Source organism: Solanum lycopersicum, chromosome 1, assembly GCF_036512215.1.
Source record: "Solanum lycopersicum chromosome 1, SLM_r2.1".
In the NCBI taxonomy this organism is placed as follows: Eukaryota; Viridiplantae; Streptophyta; class Magnoliopsida; order Solanales; family Solanaceae; genus Solanum; species Solanum lycopersicum.
Genome location: NC_090800.1, coordinates 89,256,985 through 89,283,286, shown reverse-complemented (window position 1 = coordinate 89,283,286; position 26,302 = coordinate 89,256,985). Strand labels below are relative to the sequence as shown.

The window sequence follows — 26,302 nt, the reverse complement described above, 5'->3', positions numbered from 1 at the left end:
TGTCACAATCAGAATCTAGACTCCAGACGAGAACGGCGTCGTTAACCTCTCAGAGGTCGCAGACAAGCCTACATGAGTTATTCATACCTCACCTAGATTAATTTTAGCGAAAAATTTGAAACTTTTTTTATCTTTAACATTCCACTTAAGAGTTCAAATGTTGGGAAAATGGGAGGAAGCCACACTATTTTGTTGTTCACTTCACCATCTTCAGTTCACAATGCACCTCAAAAGCACTTGTTGGATTTCCAGAATATTCATTTGACGTCACAAAGTTAAGATGTTGTTAAGTTCAACTTAAATGTTTGCAAACATTTGAGTGTAGTTTTGTTTCCTTTTTCAAAAAAAATTTTCACCAAAAAATCGTCATATATTAATTCATTATGCACATAATATGTCTGAAGGAAAGTTTAACATCATTTACAATCCATTGGGAATAATCTTTTCCCAAGAAAATCTAGACAACAAAGAAATCGAGAACTTAGATACATTTTGTGTTACAACATTAAACCTTCTAGGAATGTGTACAAACACAATATGCTCTAGAGATGCTGATATATTTCAAATATCTTCTCAAACTATATCTATGTCCCAAGTAGTCTTCACGTTTTCCTTCAATACTTTTACAGCACCTCAGAGAGGACATATGGTTTCCTCTATCCATGTTGTATTTCTTTTTCCACAGATTTTCTTATTACATACGAATTTGTGACAAAAATGGACGTGATGACAAATGTCATATCCTACCAAAGGTAGTTCACCCCAAAATCCAACTTAAGAGATAAAATGCGGAAGTAAAATAGCATAAAAGAATCATATATCAATTATTAACTTGACTTAACATAACTCGAATTGCCCCCTAAATCTAATTGTGACGTGTACAAACCTCTGAGTATTACAATAGATTCAATAAGTACAAGGCTGAAATATCTTTATTTTTAGAATAGAATTAGAACATAATAAAAGAGTAAGACGTGTACATCGAGATGATAAGCAGTTACCGCACAAACTCCCAACAAAAGACTTCAAAATAAGAGGGATTAATCACAATGGTCTGGACCTATAACCTACACAAGTGTAGAAGCAAAAGAGTGAGTACCAAATAATAACGGTACTCAACAAGCAAACCTAATAACTGTAAGTAAGCAATATCGAACACAAGTACTCCAACCATACCATCCGAACCTCCACAACTACAACCTGCAAAAATCATTCAGCCCAACCAAGCAATTCTCGCTTAAATACAGTAGAGCATGAATATAATATCACAATTTATGCCTCATTACAAATAATCATTCACCACAACAATTCTCAATATTACAAGTGATAAGAATCAAATAAAATGCAATGCAATGTCATATAGAGTGATGCATGTTTATCGCAATGATACAGACTAGTTGTAACTCAGTTTGTGATTCATAGGAGACATAGTTATCCATGCATCCATCTAATGGCTCAAAATCAAACAAAAAAAACCTATGACCCAAACCAACAATACTTCTAGACCAAAAACCACATTCAAGAGCTAACGAAACTGTCAGAATTCCATTCCGAACTTGCTATCTCCTAATGTTGACTGTGATAAACTATCTTATGCTTTCAACTTTCAAAACACAACTCTTCTGAAACTTATTTAAATACCTCAAGATCTGAGTCAATAGTCCTACTAACCCAAAAGTCATGTCCAGAAACTGATGGAATTTCATAACGAGACTCGTAGCTCCGATTGTTATCGACTATACTTTTAATAATTTTATCTCTCCAAAACTCGGAAAACTGTCAAAAATCACAATTTTACAACCAAATTTCAAAATCAACTTCTTAAGCTAATCATACGAGACTCGAAGCAACTATCGGAAGGGGTAAAATAGTAATTTTTTGAAAATTTTCAAAAATGACTTTCAGAATCATTACACATGGGCATTAATCAAAACACCCTTGCTACCCGTAGCAACCAAACTAATACGATGCTTATATTCTTTGATTCAACTTGTAACCCTGCATCAACAAATAAACTGATATTGGCATTTAAAGAATTTGCAAGTAGTATATCAAGATATTCATTATATTCAAATAAAGTTTTTGTCATTATGTGTAGAGGGTTGGTTAATTCGTTATTAGAACTCCAAGCATTCCTAGACTTTCAAATATGCCACATAATCATTACCGTCAAATTCAAAACGCCGGCAAAATTGGAATTTCTTTTTTGTCGTACTAATCTTATCATTCCCGATTTTACCTCATAAGTATCCAATTTTGTAAAGTATCAAATTAATTTACTCGTTAAGCATGTAATAAATAAATAGATAGTTAATATAACTCTTTTTTATGTTTGGATATTCTTCCGGTGTTTGTCTCGGAAGCGCTAGAAGCAGACAAGGAAGGAACATTTTTTGTTAGGCTACAATAGCCAATGTATGTAATACCTACAATAGTACTGTATTTCCCCTTACGCTACTGAGCGAGCGTCCTACTCTGCCACTCCCATGTAATGAAGCATATTAATATATTAATATAAATATCTTCTTTAACCCAAAAAAAAAAAAAAAATACTTTCAGAAGCAATAGGACTCTGGAGATTTTAAAAGGGAAAACTTATATTAATATACTATATCAAGAAAATATTTATTATTTATAGCAATATTATTTTTTTCACTTGATTATTTTTAATACATTTATAATATAAATTTAATACACGTTATACAGAACAATCTATAGAAATTATATAGTACAAGTTTTATTTATGAATAATACATTTATTATACATTTTAATATATTATAACATAACATGTCAATCTTTTACCAAACAAGCATAATATATATTTAAAAAGTTGTAAAACATATATACATAATTCACTTTTAATACATATTGTAAATTTATCAATGTATTATTATATATTGCTATAAATGATAATAAATAAAAAGTATTGCTAAATAAAAAATTCATCTTTAAAAGATATTTATTCAAATAATTTTTCTTTTAAAGAAATCTTCATGGTACTTAGTTATTTTAACTGCCTTTTTTCTCAAAGAGGAAAATGCAACTACCAAAAGATTGATTTTTTTTAATAAAAAAAAGTTATCAATATGTTTCGAGGCAATTGTAACAAAGTATCTCATTATGTCAACTTATGTAGCAACAAAATATTTAAGTTGGGTGAAGCTTCTTATTTTGTTATTATTCCTTCCCTCTGCGCCCTTTTATGCTAAATTACTTTTTAATACACATGTAGTATACATATCCAAAGAACTAGTTAAATTAAAAATATGAATATCTTAGAATTATAATCGACCCTCTATAATAACTTTTTTATATTATTTTTTGTTTTCAAAATTATTAGTATAGACATTTACTTATGTCCCTAAAATTTAATACTACTTTTTTCCCTATCTTTTATGTTTAAGGGTCTTTTTTTCCCTATGAGTTTAATATTTTCTATAATTTATTTGTGTACTATTGATTGAAAATGTATAATATGTATTTTAATTAAATAACAATAAATACTTAATAAAAGTCTTACATAATAGATATATACAATAATTTTTCTTTATAAAATAATCTCCATATTAGAGATTTATTTTTACACTTTTTTCCCGTTATTGTATCGTTTAAATAATTTTTTAGAAAAAAAAAGTCAAACACTATCGGCTTATAAAAAAATACTTTTCAAATTAATTAATTACTTTCTGCCTCTGTTCCTAATTAATTGTCCATTTTATAATTTTAGTTTTGACAAAACACAATACAATTTATTTTACGTATTGTACCTTCAATTATTACTTTGACAAAAATAATTGTTTTTGAAAATATTAGATTGTTAATTTATTTACTTCATATTTAATAGAAATAGCATGATAAACTCATTATGTCAACAGTTATTTTTCTAATAAATTCGTCAATTTAAAAGTGGACACACAATTAAGGCCAGAAAGAACAATTTTTTGTAAAATTACTATACTGAAAAATTATTTTATAAGACCAAAAAAACGAAAATAAATATTTTTTTTACAAAAATAGCTATAATCAAACCGTGTCTTCGAGCCCGTTGTGAACCTTGTCGCTTATATATATCGAATAACCCGGGTTGTGATCCGGAACTGAACCCGCGTTCATTTTCCTTAAGAGCAAAGAAAAAGACCAAAGATTTCTAAAATTTTATTTATTTAAAATTTGATCTTTTCTTGTTCAAGAATCTTGAACAAGAATGGCAGGGAGGTATGGTTCTTCCGGCGGAGTAGCATCGACGACGATGAACGTAACTAATACGCCGGCGAAAGATCTTGCTTACACCAATTGCGCATATTGTTCTCCTACAGATCTCAGAAACTTTCTTGTTCCGGGATCCAAGTTTGCTTATGCACTCATCGCTGATGCTTTTATTCTCACTCTTGCATATCCTTTCATTACTCTTCTTATTCCTAATTTTCAGATTGCAAATTTATTCCATTTCTGTTTTTATTATTGGAGAGCATTACCCATTGAATGACGATGAGCGTATGTAGTTTGTGATATATTGTTTGTGCTTTTCTATTATAATGATCAAAGATAATGCATTATAGTACTGCCTTAACTGTGAAACACTGCCCACGACGCCATTCCTAATGGTCAACTTGGTCTTAATGCGATTCAAAGACGTTATGCCAAAGTTTCCACTGGAGACGCTATATCTGTTAGCAGGTTCGGCAGAGCTGTTCAGATATTGTTTCTTACAGTCGTCTAATTTTTCCATCAAATCAGTTAATTAGTGCTTTCACTGTTGGCATTGCAGATTTATTCCACCTGAGGACTTCAATCTTGCTTTACTTACCCTTGACTTGGAGTTTGTGAAAAAAGGGACCAAAGAGGAGCAGGTAAACCTGTCCTGTGTTTTTGGGTCTCAGCACAAGTTTTTTTTATAGGCAACAATGTCTAGTGTTCTATGCAATGACTTTGGAAGATTTAAATTCTTCTTGTCTGAGTAGGTAAAAGTGAAAAAAAAGAAGCAAACAAGCTCCCACTTGTGTTCTTGTGTCCTTAAAGCAAAGCGCGATTTAAGCGTGGGCTTTATGGAAAAAAAAAGGTCAAGTGAAAAAACAAAAAATATGAATGTATGCAAGAAAATGTAACTATAAAAAGAGATAATGATTATTTGGATAAAAGAGTGGTAAAACTACAATATAACTATATATAGTGTTGTATTCCACTTATGTTCTTGTGTCCATAAAGGCAGAACTCGTTGGTGAAGGTGCACATGCCTTAACACGTAGACTTCTACAACCTACACTAACACACTAATTAAGCAAGAAGAAGCGCTCAACCTGAGCTCACCAAGCTTCAGGGATTAAGCGTGCTTTTAGAGAGCCTTAAAAGACAGTTCTGGTGAAGTTTTGATTGTACCATCTCTTCCAGCAGGTAGCAAGTCTGGTGTAAAGCATTCAGATCTTCTACAATTTTTGTTGTGATGCATTTTTGTTATATCCATCTTCTAGTTTTGTTTTAGGCTTAGGCATCAAGAGTACTCTGGTTCAAACACTTCTATTGATGTAGACATTGGAACTTTACCAGATATGTCTTTTTGTAGGTGGATGCAGTTTCTTTGGCTAATCAAGTTCGCAAGAGATTTGCTAATCAGGTGAAGGCTCTATCCCCCTGCCTCTTAAAAATTGCTGCTCTCAGAATACTTTCTTCAGAATTTTGGAAGATAAGGCTGAATACCAACCTGATCCTTGAAGTGAACAATGAAAACTAAACATATTTTATTTGTTTTATTTTATTCATAATCAATTTAACATAACACAAATATGCTCCCTTTCTTGTGCTGACTAGTTTTGTCAATGAAATCATGCCATAGAGAGACTATTGAGGAGTGAGGATAATGACTGACACACAAATGAGTTGCTTGGCTGTACGTATTCATTTTGTGATTTACATGTCTATTATCTGCTTCATTAATAAATATACATATGGAAATGCCTTGGGGTGTCGGTTGGAATCAATATGCAGTAACAATATGGCATGGGGTTTTCCTTGTAGCTGTTCAATTATATATTTCTCCCACATGGGGTGAGAAATTGCTTTGAAGGGGTTTATAATTCTGGCCTACTCCAAGCCTTTAGATTTTGGATTGGATATTCAACCTTTAGCAAATGCATTTTGGCACTGGTAGACACATTAAAAACAGACACTTAAGTAAGACATACTCCTTAGGAGAAATGCTCTCAGGTTTAAGAAAGGAAGTCTTTCTTTCTTTCTTAAATTCCGTGCTCAGTCAAACACCATCACATAAATTGGGACTGAGGGAGTACTATATTAGAAGATGATATAAAGTGGCTGTTCTAACCTTTAACTCCCCGGATTACAATTTAAGCTGCAGTAGATGTTATGAGTCTAGTTCTGATGAAAGTAACTGACGTGGATAATTAATTTTACCTATGCAGATTATGACAACTGGGCAAAAGGTGACATTAGAGTTTCATGGCAATGGTTATATAGTCACTGTGAATCAAGCTACTGTGGAGGGGCAAGAAAAATCTAATGTTGAAAGAGGGATGGTTTCAGCTGACACATACATTATATTTGAAGCCGCTAACTCCAGCGGAATAAAGGTTACTTCTGTCTTTAAGTAATATACTAGTTGCAAATGTTGTCAAAGAAAATGGCTTCCCTTGTGTTTATTTGAGTTCCTTTTGATTTGATTCTTGCCACAACCGACTTCAATACAGATTGTCAATCAACGTGAAGCTGCTAGCAGCAGCATCTTTAGGCAGAAAGAATTCAATCTTGAATCATTGGGCATAGGTGGTCTTGGTGCAGAGTTTTCTGATATTTTTCGAAGAGCTTTTGCTTCCAGGGTTTTCCCTCCCCACGTGACAAGCAAGTATGTACAGTTCTTGCTGAATAACAAATTTCCTTTTGTTTTCATGAGAACTTAAGCCTATTTCTTGAAGAAAGTGTTAAAATTACTTACTCACTTGGCCTTGGCTTTGGGATTTTCAGGCTTGGTATCAAGCATGTTAAGGGAATGCTTCTCCATGGACCTCCTGGTACAGGGAAGACTCTAATGGCTCGGCAGATTGGCAAAATGTTAAATGGCAAGGAACCTAAGGTAGGTCCATCAAAGCTCTAGAAAATTTATTCTTTTGATGTTATTGTTGTTGTTTTGGAAGTTACAATATGCATGTCATTTTGCTTTTATTTTCCTGTTGTTTTTTTTGTTCCTAATGCAACCTTGATTGTCTATCTGATTCTTGTTTTTTCCTGTTGGTGAATATACAATCTAGATTGTCAATGGACCTGAAGTGTTGAGCAAGTTCGTCGGTGAAACTGAAAAAAATGTGAGGGATTTGTTTGCTGATGCTGAGCAAGACCAAAAAACCAAAGGTAAGGGAACTATCACAGCAAGGAATGTTTTGAGTTCTGAACCTTTTCTTTTTTTAAATAAATCTGAGTTCTAAAATTGGTTGCTTTAATCCCCATTTTTGTCTTTCCAGGTGACCAAAGTGAACTGCATGTTATTATCTTTGATGAAATTGATGCAATCTGTAAGGTGGGACCTCATAAAATCAAGAATATCTGATTTTTTCAGATTATTACTCATGTTCTTACTATGTATATCATGTGGTTGATTCTGTAGATTTAGTTTCTCAACATGATGCTTTTGTTATGCAGTCTAGAGGATCAACTAGAGATGGAACTGGTGTGCATGATAGCATTGTTAACCAGCTCCTAACCAAGGTATGTGCAACAATTTCCAATTATGTTCACAGAGATTAGATTGGCTATATGACAACTGTAGAACGCTTTTTCCTGTTATTGATTCTAGCTGGTTGATTGATTGTTTCTTCTTGCTGTTCAGATAGATGGGGTGGAATCTCTGAATAATGTTTTGCTCATTGGAATGACAAATAGGAAAGATCTGCTTGATGAAGCACTTATGAGGTAAAGGCGGTGTCTGGCATCAATTTTATGTTACTTATAAATCTGGTTGAAGTTCATATTAATCTGTTTGTTCTAGTATTTCTTTGGTAATTAAGTAATATTTTATGGTGCATTATCAAAATACGATCATTGATATAGGCCAGGGCGACTAGAAGTCCAAGTGGAGATAAGCCTTCCTGATGAAAATGGTCGACTACAAATTCTCCAGATTCATACAAATAAGATGAAAGAGAATTCCTTTCTTTCTCCTGATGTGAACTTGCAAGAACTTGGTATGTAGTCGCCACAGCTAGCATAACATGCTGATATTTGTCATATGGTTCTTTTAAAATATATGATGATAGGAATAAATTCATGTTACTTCCTTAGTTTAACTTGATTGTTTATCAAGTCAGAGATAATATAACTAATTAGAAGTGTTCTCTCTCTAACCACTTAAATTTTTAATTAGATGGTCACACACTTCAACATGGTAACAAGTAACAGTGCATAAAAAGAGGTCCTGTCAAAAATGCAAAAAATCTTTCCATGTGTTTGGTCATGAAAATGAACTAGACCCACATATGAGGGCATGTTGAGACATAATATAAGAAATTAATAATGTTTTCTCTGGAACAATATAAGCTTTTAGATAAGATGGTCACACTTCAACAAATGATAAGATATAATGTTGAACTGAAGGTGTTCCGTGCCACTTCTAACCCCCCTCTCCCTGTCGTTTACATTGCATGCAGCTGCACGAACAAAAAATTATAGTGGTGCCGAGCTTGAAGGTGTAGTCAAAAGTGCAGTATCCTATGCATTGAACAGGCAACTAAGCATGGATGATCTTACCAAACCAGTGGATGAGGAGAGTATAAAAGTGACTATGGATGACTTTTTGCATGCCATTAATGAAGTAAGACCTGCATTTGGTGCTTCCACTGATGACCTTGAACGATGCAGGTTGGTTTTCCTGTGTTTGTCTACAACTATTGGTATTATTACTTGAAAATGTTAAGTACAAAATCTATTTTCAAAATTGGACAGTCTTATGTTTTCTTCAAGGTGAAAATCTCATCAAATACTTGTAGGATTGTCGGGCTTGAAGAGAAGCCTTGCACTATTGCTGAGTTTAATTCTTAATGAACTTTGGAGGGACAGGCTATATGTTGTTTCAGAGTAGATTGCTAGATCTACTCGAGAACAACTATATATATGCCTTCAGCCACATGAAGAAACTCTGGTAAAAAAAAATCCTGAGGAAGGGTAACACTAAGTTGATATTAAGTGCATCCATCTCCTGTGTATTAATTGGAGGTCGGTATAAATATCGTAGGGCAGGAGAGACCTAAAGTTCAATAGTTGGGAAGTACGTGTGCTATTGGCAGCTTAAGTGAAGAAACTTGTCTGTCGTAGATTAGATGGATATGAGCAAGGAAATGATGGCTGGATATTGAATAAAATCTTTAGTATTGGAGCTTAACTTCAGGGCTGTAGAGTATTTGTTTAATTTGCTGCATTAATGTTAGTTTATGACCCAACAATTTCAGACTTAATGGCATTGTGGATTGTGGTGAACGACATCAACACATTTACAGAAGAACTATGCTACTGGCAGAACAAGTTAAAGTCAGCAGGGGGAGCCCCCTTATTACATGTCTTCTGGAAGGCCCAAGTGGAAGGTATAAGCTTGTGTTATTCTTGTTTTTTATGTGGTCATTTATCTTTAGTCTTTTCTTTCCATGGACAGTGGCAAGACTGCAATGGCAGCAACCGTTGGAATTGAAAGTGATTTTCCCTATGTCAAGATAGTAAGTTTATTAAACTTTTGGGAAATTGGACAGTTTCTGGAGATTAATCATAGATGCACTATGAAACCCATCTCTTATTGCCTCTTTCCTCTGTGAATTGTTAGATTTCTGCTGAAACTATGATTGGGCTCAGCGAAAGCAGCAAATGTTCTCAGATAGTCAAGGTTACAGATGTTAAATTTGTGCATTACCTTAGTATGATCAGACTGGATACACCCATGTAATTTATTTTTTGCATTTTAATTTGTTGACTTTGTCTTGTGATAATATGTGGTAGGTATTTGAGGATGCATACAAGTCACCACTTAGTATAGTGGTCCTTGATGGGATTGAAAGGTAATTTTCCTAAAAAATAGTGCCTTCAAATGCATTGGCATGTGCTTTTTTATGTGTGTTCCTGTGGAACATGTTACCATAAATAGCTTTTAAATGCATTATTATCTGTTTATCATGTAACCCCTGCAGACTTCTGGAATATGTTCCAATTGGCCCTCGATTTTCAAATTTGATTTCTCAAACGCTTATGGTGCTTCTTAAACGGCTTCCTCCTAAGGTATTTCTTCATAATTGCTCAGTATTGTATTTCATGTTACTCATTTGGTACTCATAATTGCCTGTTTGCTTCTTTTCCCACTCCCCCTGTGTGTGGGGTTTGGGAGGTGGCTCATGAACATGTATAAGATAACTTTAAAAGTATTAAAGCAAAGGAAAGAAATGTGTAAAGAGTTTTCCTGGGACTTGCTTCTGTGGAAGCTCTTGAAAGAAATTTGATTTCTTACCTCTTTATCTCCCCCTCAGGCATTATGTTCTTGTATGTTTCCTTTGGAACAATGGGATTGTGACTACTGTACATGTGTGTGCCCCTCTTAGCTATGTTAATCTTTTGTTTGAGGAGGTTGCTGAACCTTAATCATATGGAACTATGGAAGGATGTAAAAAGTAGTGAAAGTATGCATTTTTATTGGGTCTTCAGAAGATTTGTTCTCATTCCACAATGCTTTACATTAGAAGTTGGTTTTCCCAGCAAAACCAAAATAGGGATGAGCTTATGTATTAGTAAACAAGAGCTCTTTGTATATGACTAATTCATTCAGAATAATTGCCTGGAAGCTGAAAACCAAATTAATGTTAAAGAGGGTTCTTTTGTCCCACTAGAAGGAAAAGTAAAGGTAGCCTAGTGGCCAATGAAGTGGTTAAGAATCATGAGGTTCAGGTTTGAAGCCCCGGAGAGACAAAAAAAAAAAACACTAGGATACCCTATTGCTGGTGGAAGTATCCATGGAATTAGTCGATGTGTGCCAAAGTTGCTCTGGACACCACAATTATTAAAAAAAATTAAATAATAAGCATATATTAATATTAAGCTGTGGAGAAAAAAGCTAGAACGGCCAAGACGCAGTGATGACTTTTTTGCTTTGCTGTGATCTGGATTTCATTACATTGTGGTTGGATATGGAACTGCTTTTTGCTGATGAGTCTTACAACTGGTTTCACGTTACAGGGTAAAAAGATTCTTGTGATTGGAACTACTAGTGAATCCGGTTTCTTGGAGTCAGTTGGCCTTTCTGATGCCTTCTCAGTCACATACCATGTTCCAACACTGAAGACAGAAGATGCCAAGAAGGTAAGAGGGCATCCAAACTGCTACATTTTATTTTTCATGCACGTTCCTTCTCCAGTTGAATAACTCTTTAGCTCCAAGATGAAGAAAGATACATTCATATTTGACAAGAAAAAAGTGGGTTCATATGTTCAGTCAAACAAGAAACTCCAAACAGATTCTTATATTGGCTGTCATATGACCAGAGTATTTCTTGAAAGAGAATGGAAGAAATTCTATACATTTGTAGAGCCAGCTAAGTGCAGTAAAGCTTAAATAGGACATCTGAATTAGGTATTCCCAGATAAAGTAGTGCAGTGTTAATGGCTGATCAACTCCTTTACGCAGAGCTTTCACATTTTACTGGACAGTGATAATCGTAACAAGAGGATTAGCAAACACTATCTTGTGAACTCTGCGTCGTGCAAAATGGTGGCTTCGTCATTGATGCCACTTAATTTCTCAATATATCATATCTATTGGGCTCTTGTTGATCCATTTTTTCTTTTTTGACTAATTAAAAAGGAAGAGTGGAGCAAATGAGCTAGTGATTTGAGAAAATTTTGCATCACTCTCTCTCATTATACTAGATACTTTCTCAACTCTAATTCATTAGTGCAATTACTGGAGAAGTCTGACCCAATGTCATCCCTTTATTGTACTGCCCTAGTATTGATGTTTTGATGTTCTTTGCAGGTGTTGCAACAACTTGATGTCTTTGCAAGCGATGACGTTGATTCTGCTGCTGAGGCCTTAAATGATGTAAGTTTCGAGGCTCTCTGCTCCCTGACTTTCTCACCAGCACGCTGTGATGCATGTCTTTTCTTTAAACCAGCTGTTCATATTTGTCTCATCCCCTTCTGATTTTGGGCGCTGCTTGAGAAATTAAAATTTCAGGCACGTTACAGAGTATTGGTAGCTAACTCTTGATTTGTATGATCTTATGATAGATGCCCATCAAGAAACTCTACATGGTTGTTGAAATGGCTGCACAGGGTGAACACGGTGGGACAGCAGAAGCCATCTATTCTGGCAAAGAAAAGATTAATATCGCACATTTCTATGATTGCCTTCAAGATATTGTTCGATATTGAGTGTGTGGTCTCGAGTAATTTAGGTAGGAACCATGGTTTTCCTGTGAGTCCTTTACACCTTACCGTTGATTGCTGATTTGCACACACCCCGTTGATGGGGTTCTTCTATTCATGAGTTATTCAGAGGTTTTTATTGGCGATTCACGCAAGATGTGTTAGAGCTCATTCGTGAACTTCATTTGCTTTCTAGTTTTTGGTACTTCCTTTTCTATTCGTTTTGTTGTGCCAGCGTATTGTAAGTAATCTCTGTTCAGTTGAACTTTGCACCTAATACGAATATTTTCATGGTAAAGCATTTTATACTGCTTGTCCGTCGGTTGAACATGTATGGAGAAGCATTTGATGCACAATTGTACTGTTTATGTTTATTCCCAGGGCTAATTCCATCCTTTTTAATGATGCACACTCTTTCCACACTTATTATGACAATATCACCGATTTTTGCACCTCTTTATAACAAGTCTAGGGTGAGGGTCAAGGTGAACTCAGATATTTGGTTAAATTGAGGTGATGGTTTTGCAATCGATAGCTCAATAATGGTAGACAGGAAATGATATCAAGATAGTCCACAACACAAAAATCAAGAAAAAGATGTTGCATTTCTTGCCCAAACAAATCTAATATTCAATTCCCTTTGCTTTATTCGCGAACTTTGATAAACAATTTACTTTTTGTAAAATTTAGTGATTGAAATTGTTTTTGCTAGTAAGGCCATTTAACACACATGAAAGTTGAAAGAACAATAATATACTTCAAATTAGAAAATAATCAACAAACAATTATAAAATCAAGCGCATAAGAATATAATCATAAAGAGAAGTAGACAGAAGAAGAGGAACTTTCTTCTTATTCAACTGTATATTATGATGGTGAATGATATCTCTATTTATAGGTAGAGAAATTAATCAAAAGGTCACCATGTTTAATGTCACATTAGTAGATATTTCCTCCGTCCAAAATTGTTTGTCATGTTGCGCTTATCGAAAGTCAATTTGACTAAATTTCAAAGGTAAATTGGATTACATTAATTCGATATTTTAATAAAAAAAAATAGATATTCTAAAACTATATGAAAAGTACTATAAATTACAATTTTTTGCATATTAATATGATGAAAAAATACATCTTAAAATGTTAGTCAAAGTTTTCATATTTTGACTCTAAAAATAGAAACCATGACAAATAATTTCGGACGGAAGGGGTACATTACTGTCCCAAAAAGGTTCATACCACCTTGGGAATACATATCCATGATAAGGATAAGTTTATGATACGCTTAATGGACAATCCACTTAATTTAATCTATTTATAACACAAACAAAATTTTAATAATTTTAAAATACTAACTATTAGTAAGAGCTTACATCTTACAAATAAGCAAATATTTAATAATTGTAGCTTTAATTAATTGCAAAGTCTTGTATTTAAATAATGTGTTGTCTATTTAGAAAGAAAATTGAAAGATGTTTTTTTTCTTAAAAAAAAAAAAAGATTAATATCTTGAATCAGATTCAGTTTATCAAGACTGTAAATGCTTGATTCTAAATATATTCTACTAAGGTTGTAACTTGTACGCAGGCTAAGTGATTGAAAATAAATATTACTTTATAATATATATATATATATATATACAACACCTTTTGTCACAAAAAAAAGTATGTACATTCACAATACTCCACTTTAATGGTTTAAATAACTTTGTTATCTGCCAAGGTCTATTCTGTCTTCCACACTTACTCTTTTGGTAGTATATACATAAATTTATATTGTAAAGTATTTATTATTTTATTTAATTTCAGACCTAATAATATGACTATTAGATCCCTAGTTCAGCTGATGTCACACCATTTGTTAGGTTATAAGTTGGTCATTATATATTACAAATTGCAAACTAATAGAGTAATTAATGAGAACTATTAATAAACTAGTTTTGATTTTAACAGATAGTGAAACTTTAATAAATAATTGAACTATATTCAGTGGCTGACAACCAGCCAGTTGGATTCCACCTATTGAAGAAATGATCAACAACTTATATGGAATATATACAAATATTTAGGTATATTAGCTTTCATGTTATGTTAAATATCAGATTAATTTTAATGGCTGTAATTTCACTTTATATATGGAGTTAAATTAGGTATATAATTTTATCTAATGTCATTAGTTCATACTTTTTTTTCTCCTTTTAACGATAAATTTGAAAAGTCACCTGATAATTAAATTTGAGTATAACAAAAGTTATTTCTGTCAAAATAAGTTATTAGGTCATCTCAGGTTTTCCAACATATAGGAAAAGCCACCTAATTTGTTTTTATACTAATTCACGGAGAAATCAAAGTCATTAAAGGGACCTGCAAGAAATTAACAAGAGATTATTTTGTTAATTAATCTTATAATTTTGGCGTTTATAATTATACCACCTTTGTGCTGATGAAAACCACTTCCCTATAGTTAATTAATGACACTTTGAAATAGTATTATAATATCATGAAAAAGATTATGTCACTTAGATCCCATCATTCAACAGTTAAAATTAGACATTGTTTTTTGTTTCACAAATGAAGATCACTTTGAGGACCCATTAACCTTAACAAGAAAACACAATGACCGGAAAGAGGTTAATGTGATAACAAATATTAAATTGAGATAGAAAGAAAAATATAAGAATAGTTTGGTCCAATTATTTTTTTCGTTAAAATTTCTTGAAGGGCGTTTAAAAAAAAATATGATAAAATAAAATTAATTGAGGAGGTACTCAGTTTTAAAAACAATTTTTTTTTTTAATAATAAACATACAAGAGCAACTTGGTAATTTTATTTTGTACCTAACTATTTATTGGTCGAATAAAAATAGGACTAAATAGAGTATATTAATATCATTAATATTAGTCATGTTGAATAAATTATCTTATCTAAGGTTTAAATAAATTATTATCTTTTTTCTTTTTCTTTTTTAATATAAATAAATCATATTTCTATATAGTGGACAGGAAAAAAAATTCGAAAAAACTATATATTTATTTTTTTTTTCCCAAATAATGTTGTAACAAGGGGGTGGTAGGGAGGTCCCTTCATTCTTGGATGCTTACGTCAGGTGCATTATTAACTCCTAATTATTTTCTTAATTAATTAATTAATCAATGGTGTTAGTTGGTTTAGAAAGTGATAGGGATTAATTCCCACTAAAATTATTACAAATGATAATAATAATAAGATTCTTGAATATACATAAATCTATTTGTGTCTTTATTGAATATTCTATGATGTTTGGACAAATAAAGTCGCCTCTGGCTTACGTTTGCATTTTTCTTGAAGATCCCACAATTTCGAAATTGCCAATCACAATATTTTAATAATTACTAATAAGCATAATTTATTTATATATTTTATATTGTGGGAATTAAATATTTGTTTTTCCTTTTAAATTTTGTACTCTTTGTTTGGGGCTTTTAATTGGTATCCACATGGTTGTGCACGACAAAAGGACGACATCAATAATTTGATGATCCTATGATTTTAACAAATATAATAATTTCATCTAATCGAGTTTTTTCCTATGAGATTTTAACATTTAAAATTTAATTTTACGATCGCTTAAAATTTCTCTCCATGAAATTATTTTGAATAATTCTTTATTCTTAAATCATAGATTGCGAAAAAATATATACGCAATTTAATATTTTGTATATTATTAAAACAAAACTAAATTAAGTATCAAATCAATTTTATTTTTTTTTACCTCAAATATATATAAATTATGATGAATTTCTCACTTACTATTTTTTAAATTAGCAAGTTGTTTCAAAATACCTAATTCCAAATATTTTAACTAGTTATTTATGTTATTAGTATTATCATGCTTATCAATGTCAATTACTTTTAACTGGCTAATCCAAACATACTCTTTACATATTAAGAAAAAGAAGTAATTAATTATCAAAAGTATCCTTTTTCAAAAATTATTTTGATAATCATATCTTGGCATCTTTAGTAAATGGAAAACCCATAGATAGAGTATCCATGATTAGTTGTTTTACACACAAATAAACCAAAAAGTCTTCGATTTTTCATTAAAAACAAATCATTTATTTTCTTTTTCTTTTTCTTTTTTATGGTGGGGTGGGGTTTTCTGGATAGTGGGGTCACTATAATTAAAAAAAATAATTAACGGTAACATTTATTGAGACAAAAATAGTTAGTGATTATTAAGTTAATATTATTATATTCAAGAATCGTTTGGTTTAAAGACAAGTTATATTAAGACTAGCTTCTAAGAATTAGTTAAAGACAAGTTATATTAAGACTAGCTTCTAAGAATTAGTTTTCGGCGAAAAAGGATTGCGTTTGTTGGTGATTCATTAAGTAGAACTCGGCGGGAGTCTATGATATGCATATTGATGACTGGTGCTGAGGACAAAAAAGTGTATATGAAGTCAAAGAAAGAAAGATCACTAGACAGATTAGGCATTTACAAGTTCTATTTAGCTCCTTTAATTTTATAGTTAAGTTTAACAATATTTATGTTATGAAAGAGTACGAAAAAATATATTTTTTTCCATATAAAAATACTTTTTAAAAATAAGTTACTTGTTTATAAAAGATAGTGTAAGGTTGATATTTTTTCGAAATTAATATTTCACTCACGAATCATGATTATTAATTTTGAAAATAAGTTATTCCACACTATCTAACCAAATAAAGTATTAACGAATATTAAAAAGTTATCCCATTATTATTTTTCTTTATCCATCATATCGAACGACCCCTTAAACTTTCAAAAACCTTTTAATGATATTTAAAAATTTTAATTATAAATATTTAAATTAAGTTCGGCATAGTGGATAGGTTAAGGTATGATGAAGAATCCATTGGTATGGAATCGGAGATGCATTAGGGACCACTGCTTACTTAATAAATCTTATTTCTCGTGAAATGTAACCAATACTTTAGTTTTTTTTTAATATTTTATGCATTATATTATATCAAGTATGTGTTTATAATATTTTTTAAAAAAATGATAACTCCAATTTAATTATTTCACTTTGCTGACGACATGTCATTTTATTATAAAATATGAGGCATCTATTTAATTAAGGCATGAATAATTAATAAAATGTTACGTTTGTGGGAAGCACTAGAAATTTATGTCAACTCTTCCAGGAAAGTCCAACATTTGAGATAAGAGTTGATAATTTAATATTTACTCCACTTGATTTTCCACTTTTTTTTCTTAGTCGATTTCTTGAGTTTATTTATTTATTTTTATATATATCTATATAACCTTTAAGCCAAGGGAAAGGGTACTGAATAATATTATTTCAACAGTTTTTAGCTTTTCATTGCGCTCCATCGGCCAATCCAAAAGTATTTTACTTTACTTTTTATATATGAATCATTAGATATGACATTTTTTTCTCTTATAAATTCATATCGTCACAATTTATGTTTATATTTAATTAAATCGTCAAAATATGGTTGGGTGGTTGTACATATCCTCACATAATTAACCAAGTAGCATACGACATGAATTAAGTTTTATTTTTTTTATTTACTTTTATTTGTCAGTTTTTTCTTTACGAAAGTTAATTTAATCAAAAATGCATAATTTTTTTAAAAATATCTCATACAATTAAGAATATTTATATACATTTCATATATTTTTCTTTTCCTCCCAAAGTACAAAAGTTAAGGTTAAAGGATCTAAAGAAGATATAACCAATTCGGGCATTAAAACATACTAGCTGCAAATAAAATCATAAACTATAGAACAATGTTTTATGATATAAAACATTTTAGATTTAAAATCTAGATAATGATCTTACTAATAATGTATTCATATTTGGTGTCATATTCCTTTCATTAGCAAATAATATACATTACAAGTCAAAATTGATTGTACATCAGGATATAAATGAATGATAATTGTGATTTGTCTTAGTTAATAATTAAGCCTCCCAATATTCTATACCTAGTTTTAACATTTTAAATACACCTATCATGTTTGTGGCAATTAGTGTACATATATTACTTTCTTGAATGCTCGAAAACGTATTCACTTGTAAGATCCATATACAATTTCTTTTCATATTTAATAGAAATTCAAACCTTAAAAACAAAAATAAAATTGATAACTAAAAAATATTTATTGTTGAAATGAATATATCACGTAAAAAACACATTTAAATTATATATATTTTTTTAGTATCATACCTAAACTATTGAGAGTCTGAGTTTCATACTTAAACTATCACTTATTAGTTTGAGAAACACACCTCAGTGGTATGTAAAATACACTCTCTCTTTTATTTTAAAAAATACTTGACACATGCATTCCACATTGATAAAATATTCCACGTTACCAAAAATTAAATAAAGGCACCATTTTCGCGAGTAAAAAGAACATGTGGTTAACCGAATGGATCACAGGTTGCTGCTCCACAGTCTGAGTTCCTTGGTTCGCTAAATTATTAATATTAATTAAAAATTAAAGTATTACTATCTATAAAAAAAAGTTTAGAAATAATATTTAAATTTTTTTCTTACCCCACTCCACCACTTCCTTCACATACCCTCCTCCCCTCTCAAAAAAAAGAAAAAATTGGCTGCTCTTAAATACTTTTTACATTTTTAGTGTACCAAATATAACATAAATAAGTAAAAAGTTAAAAAAATGTCTTGCTGCGAAATAAAACATATTCTCCATATGTATATATCTAACACAAAATGAGTAAAAAATTAGATGGAATGGGTAGAATTATTTTTTAAAATAAAATAATATCTAAATTGGTGTTCGGGATGAAATAAGAAAAATACTTTACATTTTAATTTATAAAAGAAATAAAAAAAATTTGGATAATAATTTTTAAAAATTTTAACAATACTAATAATTTATTTCATTTTTTCCAAGGTTGAATGTTTTTCCTATGTGGAGTGTGATGTGATAATTTTTTAAAATAAAAAAGAGAGTGTATTACACACGCCAGGATGAGAGTGATGTAAAAGAGAAAAGTGTATTTCTCAAACTAAAAATGATAGTTTTTAGATATGAAACTCACATTCTCAGTAATTTAGATATGAAATTCAATTTGAAACTTTATCTCATAAAAAAATCGGAATTTCTTGATACTTCTATGGAGATGCAATAATTGGGGGGAATTTACCAATGAGATATCGAAAGGTGGCAGTAAAAATAGTTTACCAACATTGAATTAGATGCAACAAATGGGGGTGTTACACTCAATCATTTGATATGATATGTTCAACTATAAAGTCAATCATTTTCCCCACCTCAGCTATTTTAGCTTCTATACCAATTATCACATTATCGATTTCTAAGTTTCGTCGTAAACCTAATTGGTTATGTCCAATTACATAAATCAATCATTCAATTATAGTGTAGGTAGGGTTTCTAACGTCACAAGCCGCAAATTAGAATATCTCATATTTAATGTTATGTGTGTATTACTTACACTAATTATCTTAGTAATAAAAAAAAGAGGAGTTTCATAAATGAAAACAAAAAAAGAAAAAAATTATTATTATTTTTGGCATGGGAAATATTATTTCATCTTTCTTTTCTGGACCCAAGACGACAATTTCGACTTAGCTTATGTCACATGAATTTGGGATAATGACGAAATTACCCTTGCTTTAGGATTCATAGTTGTAGTTAAGGTAGGGCAAAACAGTCAAATTATAGAAACTATTTTGTCCTTTATCACTTGAAAGTATCCATTCTTATCTCTTCGAAACCTAAAAACGAAGATGGTCCAAATGATATAATAAGTCTACGAAAGAAAGAGAGTTATCGAAAATATTTTTAAATTTGATATGAATTATTAGTTTCATTTTTGAATTACTGATAGTTTTAAAAAAACTCTTTACTTGATTAACTGAATTTAAATACACCTTAAATCTTGCAACATGAGTGAAATAAACTCTTTACATTAGTTAAAAGTATTTTCAATACTTTTTTTGGCTTATTATTAAGAATCTCATATTGACAAATATATCAAAAACGTATTTGAGTTTAGTTAGTCAAAATAGAAGGATGTTTTTTAGGTTATCAGTAATTCAAAGATGAAATTTAAAATTTACACTAAATTCTGTAATATTTTCATGAATACTTTCTCACTTTTTTTTATTCGATGTGGGACTTCTTATCGGTACATTAATTTTTTATTTTTTTGGATTCTTCGAAATTTTTATCACAAGTATCATCATTATGTTAGTAATTTACTTTGTTTCTATACAAATAAATTGATCACTATAAGTAATTCATTGCAGCTCAAAACAAAAAAGTTAGTAGGTCAGATCTAAAACAGCAGTAACTTGGATGTAATAGAGGTTGATGTGTACGTATAACAATGTGGCTCTCTTTGTAAAGTAAATTAAATTGGCATTTCAATTAGGAGACATGGACACGAGATAGAATAGACAAGCCAATAAAGAGAAATAGTCCACATCTTGGATCTTTTTTCTCGCGCGATGTTCGAAGTTCACATTAGAGCTTCGATTAAATTTGAATCACTTATTGTAGGGCTCATTTGGGTATGACGTTCCCAATAGGATTTTCTCCATACCTAGGGCTCAAACCTGAGAACTCTAATTAAATGTGAAACACTCTCACAAGTGCACCACAACTCATGTTGATCCACGTCTTGGATTTACTTGTCTTGTGTCTGCTTTATTATATTTTTCTTTGAGCAGATGAGTATGTTATGACATTTGAGGTTCGTTTTGTGTGAAGGATAATATCAAACAGTCTTGAGATTAAATTACAATTCCATTTAATTTATTGTTTGATTAGTAAGTTCAGAATAACTTATCTCGAGATTAATAATTAATAACGGAGTAAGTTATCCTCTTCTTTGGATGGAATTGTAATTCCGGGATAACTTACCTTGGATAGAATAAGCAAATGACAAAAATATCCCTTTACACTCTTTTTATACATCACTTTTCACATTCATGAAGAGTATTTTTGTAAACAAATAAATTACTCTTAAAACTTATTATTTTGAATACAACAAACTATACAAAATAATTACTTTATAACATAACTTATCTCATCATAACTAATTCAATCATAACTTGAATTCAAATCGATTTACTCATTATCACTGAAAGGCAACAAGAGTAGAGGTTTCTTAACCTTAATTCGCGGCATCTAAAATGTGAATAATATAAGTTGAAAACCCATATATCGATTTTGATATCATGATAAAAAAAAATAAAAAAATCTCAAACTAATAATCCAAACCTGAACGGATGATGTGGGATTACTTATAGTAAATCCCATTATCTTAAACAACTTCTATTTAAGCAAAGGCCACCTCATCAAATTATTTCTACACACAATTATATTACATAAATCCCATCATCCACAGTTAACATGATGAAACCTAATTAATTTTTTCTTCTTTTCAATTAAAGTGAGGACCACTACATATGTTATTTATTTTATTTTTTTGTAAGATTGGTCCCTTTCATATTAATTTCAATGCTGACGTATATTCAGCTCCTAATTATTTTGATTATTAATTAAAATCACGTTAGTTGGTTTAGGGTTTCACAAGTATTGTTTCAAATAAAATAAGGATTATTTTATTTATAAAAAAATGATGTTGTCATTTTCAAGTTTTGGTGAATAATAGAAAATCGACTCTGATCTTGGTTTGCGTCATCATTGAATATTCCACAAATTAGGGGTTGAAAAGTCGTGTCTGGTTTTGCTTTGTATATTCATTGAATATTCTACTGACACTGGGGAATTTTATATTTTAGCAAAATTTAATATTACTATCTTACTTTTAATTTAGCATTTTTTTTTTATATTAGGTCTTTGAATTTTGAATGCTAATTCCTACTAGGGATTTTACTAAATATGCTCCAACATCATTTATATATAATTAATGAGATTGCATTTACATAGGCAAAATACATAGATTGCTATTGCATTTAAACTGTCCATATCCATCAAATATAGGCATTACGACTATATTATTTGATATAGGTGTGACTCGTGAACATCCAGGCCTAATAGTACATCTTATTCGTAAACACTGAGCTATCATATAAACATTTAAATCATTCAGATACAGACATCATGAAAATTTGAGAGGTGGGACGTCCATACCCAATAATCTTATCATGAGCTACAATTATGAATGATATGTCAAATGACAAATTAACGGAAGTAATTTCTTTTTAAACCCAAAAAACCCTCCCCACCTCTTTCTTCTTCCTAAATAAGTCACATTTCTTTAATTAGTTGCTGCTCTTTAGAGCAAAAAGTTGTTTTCAATTTTTGGAGTTATCTAGTTATTAATCTAGATGAATTAAAAATGATAATGAATTTTTTTTGGAGATCCTTTAATGGTTATTTAGGTTTTTTACTTTGTAGTCTTGATTGCATATGGATGTTAGGTATCAACTAGAATACAAGAATGAAACCCCACCTACTACCCAACACAAAATTGGTTTGTTTTAGCCTTGAACATTTTGCTGACGCCATCACATAATTCAATCATTAATAAAAAGAAAACTTAGATTACTTTCTTCCGTTTCAGTTTGTTTGTCAAAATATTAACTTTGACATGAAGTTTTAAAAAAATAAAAAAACTTATAACTTTAATCATGTCATGTTGAAAATTAAAATTAAAAAAGTATATATTTTCTTTTAAACAGACTAAAATGAAAATTTATTAATCAAACTGATTGAAAAATAGGAAAATATATACAACTAAATTAATATTCGAAAAATTCCTAGTTGTAGTATTTAATTCAGGTATTGCTCTATTATCATATTATATATGTATATAGTACAAGCCTATTGGTATTTTGTAGTCAAACGTACACATTATTATCACACAATGTCAACTCTCCGGAGAGGGAGGACGAAGAATCAAGGTAAGCTTATAAGTTTTTTTAAAAAATTAAATTCGAAAAATGATCGAGAAGAGAAAAAATGATTATGAAAATTGAACTTACAATTATTATATTGAAGCTAACGTCAGAATTATTAGACCTTCATAATTCTTTAATAGTTTGATGTTTACTCCAATTGATGTGACCTTTTTTTTTCTTTATATAATTTTTTGTATGTCAATAATCAATATCTTCTACATTGTTGAGTTTGAATAGATGAGTTTACCTTTTAAGCCAGGGGAAAGGGCATTGAAAAATATTATTTCTACAAGTTTTTATTCATTGAGCAATTAGTTAACTATCCCATATATTTGATCAAGAATTTTACTAATTTATCGATAGTAGATTTAACTTTTGTTTCATTAATTCTATTATTCTATGAAACTGGTTTGGAAAGATTTTTAGTCCATGTAAAAAGAATGTAATATTTAATATTTTTATTTTCAAATTTATTTACATTACATAAAATAATTACAATTAGACAAATATTCAAATCATTCATAATGTGTAATTTATAAGAAGGATGGATACAAATAGGCCGGTGAAAGACGAGTAGGCAAGCAAGACAGCTCGACCGCCAACATTATTTCTTACAACCGATTGATAAAAAAATGAAAATCAAGAATTTTTTATTTAAAAAAAGTAAGTAATAAACTAATAAAAAAACGAAAACATTAGCTAAATACAAAAAAAATAAGAACAGACGCGTCCGCCCCAGTATATTTGATACCTGATGTACTTATAATTTATGTAAATACTCTCTGTGATCCATAATAAGTGATTTTGAAGTTTTTAGCACACCCGTTAGGGAAATTACTTTACAATAAGTATTAATTAAGAGGGGTAATGACTACCTTAATTTAGTAATAAAAAAATCATTAAAATAAGCTTTTTAGGAATTTGTTAATATCATTTATTAGTAGACCCCGCAAATTTTAAAAATAAATATACTAATGACTTTCTTATATTTTTACATTTCATTAGTCTTAAACTATCTATTGTTGTTTCTAAAGATGATAGTATCAAATTACTTGTTATTCTAATGGTCCAACACAAAATTAATTATCAATTTTTCTATTTTTATCTTTAGATGAAACTGCTCTTTTAAGAGAGTACAATCACCTTAAAATAGAACAATTATTCAATGGAAAAAAGTTATATCTTAAACATATAAATGAGGATAACATAATATTAAAAAAGAAAATCCCATCATAATAAGTATTCTATCAATGAATATGTAAAAGAGAATTAGCACAGATAATTTGAGATAATATTACTCATTATAAACGAAAATAAGGAGTATTATCTTTCCTAGTATTCCTCTAACCAAACCTACTATATAACATTACAAGTCTTTTGAAAATTTACAATTTGCTCAACGAAATGAATTTTCAAAAAAATCATATATAATATAGAATGATTCGATTCAATGCAATAAAATTAAAGCTTATTGTATTCGTGTGAGTCTCATGACACAGATATAATTCCTACATTTTTACCATCGAAAAATCCTGCATCTTGAATAAGTATCCCATTTACTTTTTTCGTTCGAAATTATTTGTCATGTTGTGCTTATCGAAAGTCAATTTGATTAATTTTCAAAAGTAAATTAGATTATATTAATTAAACAAAAAAATTAGATATTCTAAAACTATATGAAAAATACAATAAATTACAATGTTTTTGCATATTAATATGATGAAAAAATTTATTTTAAAATATTAGTTAAAATTTCTATAATTTGACTCTAAAATAAAAATCATGACAAATAATATAAGACCGAAACAAATAATATCAGACCGAGAAGAGTACATAATTTTGTAAGTAGGTGTATTACATTCGAGTGTTGAATGCAAACTAAGTCACCCAAAACATATATAGAATCCTATTGGTCTAACTTGGATAAGAATAAAGAAAATGTGGATCTAATGCCCAACAACACAAGTTTATTACATTCTTGGAATCCACAATAATTGAGGGAGAGAAATGGAATTCACTCAAAATACCCCCTTCAATTTATTTTTAATTTAGGTAAAAATAAAAAAAAATTACTAATTCTATTTAAATTTTATAATATAATATTATAGTATTTATTATTTAAAATTTGTTTTTTAACATGCACGATGATTAAAAAAAAAACGAAGCAGATTCCAATTATCAAGTGTATGCAGATGCAGCGAATGGGGATTGAGGAAGGCTCGTGCCACAATTATTTAAAATTATTTGTCCTTTAATTGTGTCATTGACGTCATACAAATAATTTGTCCTTTAAAATAATTTTTCAAACTATTAGGCCTTTAATTGGTAAACACAATAATACAATACTTACGTAACCATAAGCGGAGCCGTTAGAACTCGTTTTATTTTTCCAAACCTGATAGTGTGGGATCGTTCGAACATGTCAAATCAAAATTTTCAATAAGAGGGTTTAATATTTATACAAACAGACAAATGAATGGAATTTAATATCTATATATATGTATAAATTATTTTAACATTGATATAAATAATATAATTTCCATATTTTACTTTCACATTTCAAACTATAAAATTCTTTAACATGTTGATTTTAATTTGGAAACACTCCTTATAAGTTATCGTTAATTAAAATTAATATGCGATTCAAATTTAATTAAGCTTGAAAAAAAAAGGGGTAAGAAGTTGCGTGCGTCATGAGCCGCTAACTATAAACCGTAGTACTATGATGCCAGCCTACAGCTTTTATAGATTTTTTCAGTTAAAATCATTTTTATTTTTAGTTTTGGTGTGTGGGGTTAGGGGGTATGACACGACAATTTAACAGAGGCCACTTATTTCCACTGACAATGCTTAGGTCATCCGAATATGACCTACAAATTATAAAGCTTCATTCAAAATGACAGATCCACCCTTATATTCTGCTACATTTGTAAACTTCAATAAGGACAAATTCGTAAATGAATCCCATGTCTCTCTCAAATAAAAG

The 26,302-nt window shown here is 30.2% G+C and overlaps 1 protein-coding gene across 1 annotated transcript; it reads left to right on the top strand.

The window, feature by feature from the left end:
- Window positions 1-3,215: 3,215 nt before the first annotated feature.
- On the top strand, window positions 3,216-12,755 carry LOC101264864 (vesicle-fusing ATPase). The gene is made up of 21 exons (XM_004230480.5): window positions 3,216-4,393; window positions 4,583-4,678; window positions 4,770-4,851; window positions 5,562-5,612; window positions 6,418-6,585; window positions 6,703-6,857; window positions 6,977-7,085; window positions 7,261-7,360; window positions 7,471-7,526; window positions 7,649-7,714; window positions 7,836-7,918; window positions 8,057-8,190; window positions 8,653-8,863; window positions 9,451-9,582; window positions 9,651-9,711; window positions 9,816-9,875; window positions 9,989-10,047; window positions 10,177-10,264; window positions 11,213-11,335; window positions 12,008-12,073; window positions 12,262-12,755. Exons 1-21 carry the CDS (start codon window positions 4,206-4,208, stop codon window positions 12,403-12,405), a joined length of 2,232 nt encoding a protein of 743 aa, XP_004230528.1. The 5' UTR covers window positions 3,216-4,205; the 3' UTR covers window positions 12,406-12,755.
- Window positions 12,756-26,302: the final 13,547 nt, after the last annotated feature.